Source organism: Coffea eugenioides, unplaced genomic scaffold (genome assembly GCF_003713205.1).
Source record: "Coffea eugenioides isolate CCC68of unplaced genomic scaffold, Ceug_1.0 ScVebR1_23;HRSCAF=104, whole genome shotgun sequence".
Lineage (NCBI taxonomy): Eukaryota > Viridiplantae > Streptophyta > Magnoliopsida > Gentianales > Rubiaceae > Coffea > Coffea eugenioides.
Window position 1 is genome coordinate 217,829 of NW_020862884.1, and position 8,166 is coordinate 225,994.

At 34.2% G+C, this 8,166-nt stretch overlaps 2 protein-coding genes across 2 annotated transcripts; both read left to right on the forward strand.

Moving 5' to 3' along the window:
• Positions 1–2,443: 2,443 nt before the first annotated feature.
• On the forward strand, positions 2,444–3,600 carry LOC113756550 (receptor-like protein 35). The gene is made up of 3 exons (XM_027300189.1): positions 2,444–3,131; positions 3,268–3,389; positions 3,550–3,600. Exons 1-3 carry the CDS (start codon positions 2,444–2,446, stop codon positions 3,598–3,600), a joined length of 861 nt encoding a protein of 286 aa, XP_027155990.1.
• Positions 3,601–4,195: 595 nt separating this feature from the next.
• On the forward strand, positions 4,196–8,166 carry LOC113756551 (probable leucine-rich repeat receptor-like protein kinase At1g35710). Its single transcript, XM_027300190.1, has 3 exons — positions 4,196–4,883; positions 6,301–6,444; positions 7,109–8,166. Exons 1-3 carry the CDS (start codon positions 4,196–4,198, stop codon positions 8,164–8,166), a joined length of 1,890 nt encoding a protein of 629 aa, XP_027155991.1.

The following is an 8,166-nucleotide window of genomic DNA, read 5'->3' on the forward strand; positions in this document are numbered from 1 at the left end:
ATGTGGCTATTTGAAAATCGCTAGGGGGTTATTTGGGATTATGTAAAGTCACAAGGGATTGTAGGTAATTTATCCTATATTATATTGTGGGACTAAAACTTAATAGAACTGATGAATTTGAATAAAACCATAAAGTTGGTTCATAACATCTAATGGTAGTTCCACATTTGACGGTTCAATAACGTGATATGCACTTAGTCTTTTAAAGTGTCAAACAAGCCAAGTCTTCCTATTGTTTAAGTCGTAATCAAAGTTAACTATTAAATTTTTTTTCTAGTTGGATATTAAGTTTCTGCCACTTATATAACATCAACCAATCAATAAAAATCTGTAGTTTTCACAAGTCTTTGCCAAAATTTCCACATCAATTGGCGTGTCAAATATGGAGATGATTTTTTTCCACAATTAAGGAATCCTAATCAAAGGATAAAAAGGACAGACAATGTTTTTCCACCTTGCATTTATTTTGAAAGACATAGATGTTAAAGTCTCTCATATTGTTTATGAACTGATGAATTTGAATAAAACCATAAAGTTGGTTCATAACACATAACGGTAGTTTCACCTTTCACAGTTCAATAACGTGATATGCACTTTGTCTTTTAAAGGGTCAAACAAGCCAAATCTTCTTATTGTTTAAGTCGTAATCAAAGTTAAATATTAAATTTTTTCCTAGTTAGATAGTAAGTTTCTATCACTCATATAACATCAACCAATCAATAAAAATCTGCAGTTTTCACAAGTCTTTGCCAAAATTTCCATGTCAATTGGCGTGTCAAATATGGAGATGATTTTTTTCCACAATTAAGGAATCCTAATCAAAGGATAAAAAGGAAAGACAACTTTTTCCCACCTTGCATTTATTTTGAAAGACATAGATGTTAATGTCTTTGATATTGTTTATGAACTAATGAATTTGACTAAAACCATAAAGTTGGTTCATAACACCTAACAATAGTTCCACCTTTCACAGTTCAATAACGTGATATGCACCTCATTTTTTAAAGGGTCAAACAAGCCAAATCTTCCTTGTTTAAGTCGTAATCAAAGTATTAAATTTTTTTCTAGTTGGATATTAAGTTTCTACTACTCATATAACATCAACCAATCAATAAAAATCTATAGTTTTCACAAGTCTTTGCCAAAATTTCCACGTCAATTGGCATGTCAAATATGGAGATGATTTTTTTCCACAATTAAGGAATCCTAATCAAAGGATAAAAAGGACAGACAACTTTTTTCCTCCTTGCATTTATTTTGAAAGACATAGATGTTAAAGTCTTTCATATTGTTTGATAAAATCAATCTTTTTGTTTTCGTTCTTCTTGTGTGACAAGTCTAACTTTTCATCTTTCATTTGTTTAAACCTTATTTATTTCTCTAAAACTTCTACTCATATTTGGTTTTTTCTAATCAACGCTTTTATTGTTTTCTAATATTTTTCTTCTTGATTTTTCCGTGACTTTTCCCCTTCATTTGCATCGTAGATATATATATACTTACCTTCCATTTTAATTGGATTTTCATCTTGTAAGAAAGTATACATAAATTTGTATCACAAAGTTATTAATAGCATGATCAATCCTATCGAAGAGGATATGTTAGCAATAAAGTATTTGGATATGTTTGGGCCATTTAGAATTGGCTAAAACCTGGTTGCTAATACGAAGAGTCAAACGACACTAGTTGTCATTTAATTTAAGTCGCCATCAAAATTAGATATTAAATTTCTCTCACATTAACTAAATTTCAAGCCCACATCTAAATTCCCACGACAAAGAAGAAATATTTGATGTGATTTGTGGCAGGCCCTAATGATAAATGAATTTCATATAAAATTTTTATTGTTAATGTAAACAAAACAAATTTTCACAGTATAATTTTTACATTAGTAGTTATAATGCTTAAGGCTGATTGTGTTGAAAAGTAAAAAATAAAAGTAAAATGAATAGTTATTTTGACAATTTGTATTTACGTAGTTTAATTAAAAGTGCCTAAATACATGGGTAAAATTTGATGGATTAAAAATAACTTAAAAAATCAACTTCTTGGTCGAAATATTTAAGAATTGTATATTTGGAATGAAAGGATGTTTCGCATGATAGAGAAAAATACAAACTTATGTGCGGGCCTGCCACTGTTAATGCCATAAATCAAGGTTAATCTCTCTATTCTTACTAGGAAAATTCAGTCATAGGAAAATTCGTCAGCACGCGTTCCCACTGTGGGTTGTGGAGATGGTCTGTCATTGTTAGATAGAATCCATTTCATAATCATAAATGCTGATAGTAGTTGACAGCATTTGATCTTGAGATACTCATAATGGCATAATCATAATGGCATATCAATGGAAGTATATATATATACTTACTTCCCCATAATAGTAGTATATGCATACTTACATCCCCATCGTCAGCTCTATTTGTAAGCTTAGTCAAAAGAAATGGAGAGAGCATGCTATTACTTTCCTGTAGGACTTTTAGTAGCCACTTCTCTGTTAGCCGTGGGCACAGGCGATATCATAACTGATAAATCTGACCTTGTAGCTTTCAAAAATCACATAGTTCTTGATCCTCACTCAATTGTGGCAAAAAATTGGTCCATTTCTTCTTCTGTTTGTGATTGGATTGGAGTTACATGTGACTTTGGTCGTCAAAGAGTGGTCGCATTAAATATTTCTAACATGGGTTTTGCAGGCACGATTCCTCCACAACTGGGAAACCTCTCATTCCTTGTTTCTGTCGACATGAGCAACAACAATTTTTATGGTCATTTGCCAAAAGGAATGTCTCATTTGCGTCGACTAAGTTTCATGGCTTTAGGCAACAACATTCTCACGGGAGAAATTCCATCATGGTTAGGTGTCTTGGATAGACTTCAATACCTGTCCTTGAGAGAGAATAATTTTGTTGGCCATCTTCCTGCTAACATATGCGACAACCTTCCAAATCTAAAAAAGCTCGATCTGTATTGGAATCAATTGAGTGGCCAGCTACTATCAGGTTTATCAAACTGCTCCGGACTCAAGTCGTTAGATTTGTCACTCAACCAGTTCAATGGTTACATACCAAAAGCGGTGGGGAACCTGAAAATGCTTGAGGAGCTACATCTCTATTATAACAATTTGGAAGGTTACTTTCTTGGTTTCTTATTCTTTATTCAATTCCATATTTACATTTTGTCACTGTACAATTATCTTAATTTCTTGTGCTGCAATCTCTTGATCTTTGGGCCTTTAAACATTTATTTCAAATTAAAGAGATTTAGGTGATCTTCTGAAACGAAACTCTGAATCTACCCACGAAAGCAGCAACACGGTTCTATGCCACCCACAATCTTCAAAATCTCCACACTGGAATTTGTTGATTTTGCAGAATAACAATTATCTGGTAATATTCCTACTGATATATACCACAGTATTCCAAAGAAGTTGGATATTTGAAAATGCTTCAGTATCTATATCCTGGCATTAACAATTCGAAAGGTTACTTTCTTGGTTTGTTATTCTTTGGTTTGGTTGCACAGTTTGACGTTTGTTTTCAATTGCAGTTTATCGTAATATTAACACTTTTTGGGCATAGTTGCTCAGCTAGTCCGTAAATCATGAAAATGAACTGCAACGCGCCCGGGACTAATTGTCTTTTTCACATTTTAATTTTTATGTTAGTAGTTATAATGCTTAAGGCTGATTATGTTAAAAAGCAAAAAATAAAAGTAAAATGAATAACTATTTTGACAATTTGTATTTAGGTAGTTAAAGTAAAAGTGCCTAAATACATGGGTAAAATTTGACGGATTCAAAATAATTTTAAAAAAATGAACTTCTTCATCGAAATATCTAAGAATTGTATATTTGGAATGAAACAGGGAAAAATACAAACTTTGATGCAGGGCCTGTCACTGCTAGTGTCACAAATTAAATTAATCTCTCAACTCTTATTAGGAAAATTAAGTCGTATGCCCCATCCTCCCACTGGTCAGTGCGCGTTCCTACAATGATGGAGATGGTTTGTTTTCCTTGCATACAATGTCATTGTTAAGACATAACCCATCTAACAGTACGTAGTTGACAGCATTTGATCTTGAGATACATATATGGCATCAGAATTCAAGTTAAAATAATATACCTCAGTCCCATAACCATATATGTATACTTCCCCATCGTCAGTTCTATTTGCCAGCTTAGTCGCAAGAAATGGAGAGAACATGCTATTACTTTCCTATAGGACTTTTATTAGCCACTTCTCTGTTAGCCGTGGGCACAGGCGATATCATAACTGATAAATCTGCCCTTGTAACTTTAAGAGACCACATGGTTTCTAATCGTCACTTAATCTTGGCAAAAAATTGGTCCATTTCTTCTTCTGTTTGTGATTGGATTGGAGTTACATGTGACTCTAGTCGTCAAGGAGTGGTGGCCTTAAATATTTCTAACATGGGTTTTGCAGGCACAATTCCTCCACAACTGGGAAACCTCTCATTCCTTGTTTCTCTCGACATGAGCAACAACAATTTTCATGGTCATTTGCCAGAAGGAATGTCTCATTTGCGTCGACTAAGTTTCATGGCTCTAAGCAACAACAATCTCACGGGAGAAATTCCATCATGGTTGGGTGTCTTGGATAGACTTCAGTACCTATCCTTGACAGAGAATAATTTTTTGGGTGATCTTCCTGCTAACATATGCGACAATCTTCCAAATCTAAAAGAGCTCGATCTATCTTGGAATCAATTGAGTGGCCAGATACTATCAGGTTTATCAAACTGCTCCGGACTCAAGTCGTTAGATTTGTCAGCCAACCAGTTCAATGGTTACGTACCAAAAGCGGTGGGGAACCTGAAAATGCTTGAGGAGCTACATCTCGATTATAACAATTTAGAAGGTTACTTTCTTGTTTTCTTATTCTTTGTTCAGTTCCATATTTACATTTTGTCACTGTACACTTATCTTAATTTCTTGTGCTGCAATCTCTTGATCTTTGGGCCTTTAAACATTTATTTCAAATTAAAGAGATTTAGGTGATCCCCTGTAATGAAATTCTGAATCTACCCACGAAAGCAGCAACACGGTTCTATCATCTATGCCACCCACAATCTTCAAAATCTCCACATTGGAATTTGTTGATTTTGCAGAATAACAATTATCTGGTAATATTCCAAATGTAAAAGAGCTCTGGACTCTGAAAATGTCTTGTGTTTGTCATTCAACCAAAAGAAGTTGGATATTTGAAAATGCTTCAGGATCTATATCTTGGCAATAACAATTCGAAAGGTTACTTTCTTGGTTTGTTATTCTTTGGTTTAGTTGCATAGTTTGATGTTTGTTTTCAATTGCAGTTTACTATTTTTGTGCTACTTTAGTTGCTCCGCTAGTCCATATCCATGTTTGACTATTAAATGGCTAGTTTTGGCGTTACTTGCTGTTCACCCGCTGGACTGCGAACCTTATTGCATTTTTGTCCCTTTGAAAAGTTTCATAGGCAGTTTACTTCCCCTTCATATTTCTCGCCAAAATTACTCTTGCTTTCAATTACTTCTATTTTCTTTTTGCCTCCTCCTTTTCCCCTTTAATTCTTTTGTCTCTTTTAGTTTTCCAATTAATTTTCTTCATTTTCCCGTTCTTACTGTTACAACGATTAATCATTGATTAATCACAAATTTATTTTTGTAGATATACCTGAATAATTTAGCTTCTGTATTAAAAATGATTGGAACATAAGAAACAAACAAAGTACGTAACCTAATTTAGATATGTCTGAATAAGAGGTTGATTAATCAATTTTTAATAGTAAGAAATTGCTCAGTAATGGCAAGAGAAAAATGAAAAAATTCAAGAAAAATAAGACAAAGAAGAGAGAAAAGAAATAAAATGAAAAAGAAGAATAAAAAGAAAAACAAAAAATGAGTAGAATAGCAAAGGTAATATTCTTCTGAAACATGAAAAAAGGGATAAGTTACTTACTAATATATTATTTTTCTTTTGGAAGGGTGAGGGGTAAGCAAGGGGCAAAGATGGTCATAGCTTATGAAAATAAACTATAACTAATTCAAGGGCTTTATTGTCATAGCATATTGTAAGAATATAAGAGCTTTATTGTCTTTTTAATTGAACCACTAGCAAGGGACTAAAAGTAAATCAAAATTAATGCTAAGGTAAACCATAGCTGATACCAAAAATCAGCTTGCTTGCTCTGTGGAAAAACATTTATCTCTGATTTCGGGCCCCAAAAAAAAAAACAAACATTTAGTTCTAACGAATTGGGTGTATACTAACTACAGTAATTCCTCCAAGTTTCGCAGGTAGCATTCCGGAAGTGATGGGCAATCTCCAGAGCTTGAGGGTCTTGTCCATAGAAGGATGCAATTTGAGTGGATCAATACCCGGGGAAATTGGAAACCTAACTATGCTGGAAGGAGTAGATTTTTCTAACAACAGCCTTACAGGTAATCCAATTGGTGGTGAGAAGTTTCTAATTTCTGCCGGTTCTGTTAACAATTCTTAGCAGATTGGTGCGACAGAATATATATATATGTATATATATATATATATATATATATGCTTTGAATTAAAAAATTTGTTAAGTGGGTGGTTTTATTATTATTATTATTATTATTATTTTGTTGGTTCAACTAGTTAGCAACAGTAGTTATCCAAAACTGTTTTAGTAGGAAAATTTGCCTTAATTTTGACATGAAATTAATGAACTTCAAGTTGCCAAAAATCCTCTTTTTTAAATTTTTTTTTTTTGAATTTCGTCAAATTTTAGATATACAATTTTTACTGGTTGACTTATATAACATGTCAATATAAACTTCTTGAGTTCGGAAGTTTATGTCTACAAATAAACAATTTGAATGGCCAAATACCTGAAAGCTTTTTCAAAAAATTCCCCGCTTTAAATTCTTTACATAGGGATCAACAAATTCAATGGGCAAATACTAAGGGGGGATTGGAAATTTGTTAATCTACTATGCTTAAGAAGCTTTATCTAGATGATAGCTAATTTGACAGGTATATATGTTAATTTTCAACGAGCTGTAATCCTGAATTTGGTGCAACTTTTGGAGTATTTTTAAATGCGATTGGTTTTTGTTCATGGATCGACAGATTCGATTCCAAACGAGATTGGCAACTTGCTCAAATTGGCGATCCTTGGCTTGGGTGAGAATAGTTTAAGTGGTTCGATATCGGTTGGGATCTTCAACATGTCAACTCTGAGGATGCTCGACCTTGCCGACAATCATTTATCAGGGGTTCTTCCATCAAATATGTGCCATGGCCTACACAATTTAGAATACATTGATCTTGGTGGGAATAACTTCAGCGGAGCCATACCCGCCTCTATCTCAAACTGTTCGAAACTAACTGGAATAAATCTTGATGGTAACAAGTTCAGCGGTCCAATTCCCAATTCCATTGGAAATTTGAGACGTCTTGAAGTTCTAAATCTGTTTGCTAACAATTTGACGAGTGAATCTTCATCTCCAGAATTGGGCCTCTTCACTTTCCTCACAGGTTGCATCTCTTTAAGGGAAATCTGGGTGGGAGACAATCCGTTAAATGGGGTTCTTCCGCGATCCATCGGGAATCTTTCTATTTCTGTTGAACGGTTGGATGTACGGAACAGTGGACTCAGGGGGAACATTCCAGACAGCATTGGAAACTTGAGCAATTTAGCTTTTTTAGTTCTATGTGACAATTGTTGGACTGGATCAATTCCAACAACACTATGGGGTTTGCAAAAGCTTCAGGATTTGGATCTTAGCAACATTTCCCTCACTGGTCCGCTCTCTCGTGGTCTCTGTGGATTGCAGAGTTTGGAGTATTTAGGCCTAAGTCAAAATCAGATTAGCGGTTCAATTCCAGGATGTTTCCATAATCTTACATCTTTGTGGTATCTTGACATAGCTTTCAATAGATTAACCTCTACTCTGCCGATGCGCTTGTGGGATCTTAAAGGTCTTGTGTATGTCAACTTGACATCGAATTTATTGAGAGGACCTTTGGCTCCAGAAATGGGAGAGTTAAAGGATTTGACAAAGTTAGACTTGTCAAACAATCAGTTTTCAGGCAAAATCCCAAGCACCATTTGGAGTTTAGAGAATTTGGACCACCTTTCTTTAGCAAACAACAGCTTGCAAGGATCAATTCCGGACAACCTTTGA

Excerpts from the sequence above, each read along its gene's own strand:
- LOC113756551 (XM_027300190.1), top strand. The coding sequence starts at position 4,196 with ATGGAGAGAACATGCTATTACTTTCCTATAGGACTTTTATTAGCCACT. Across the intron at positions 4,884-6,300 it reads CGATTATAACAATTTAGAAG|GTAGCATTCCGGAAGTGATG; the intron begins GTTACTTTCTTG and ends CAAGTTTCGCAG. Across the intron at positions 6,445-7,108 it reads TTCTAACAACAGCCTTACAG|ATTCGATTCCAAACGAGATT; the intron begins GTAATCCAATTG and ends ATGGATCGACAG.
- LOC113756550 (XM_027300189.1), top strand. The coding sequence starts at position 2,444 with ATGGAGAGAGCATGCTATTACTTTCCTGTAGGACTTTTAGTAGCCACT. Across the intron at positions 3,132-3,267 it reads CTATTATAACAATTTGGAAG|GTGATCTTCTGAAACGAAAC; the intron begins GTTACTTTCTTG and ends AAAGAGATTTAG. Across the intron at positions 3,390-3,549 it reads TGCAGAATAACAATTATCTG|TTTATCGTAATATTAACACT; the intron begins GTAATATTCCTA and ends TTTCAATTGCAG.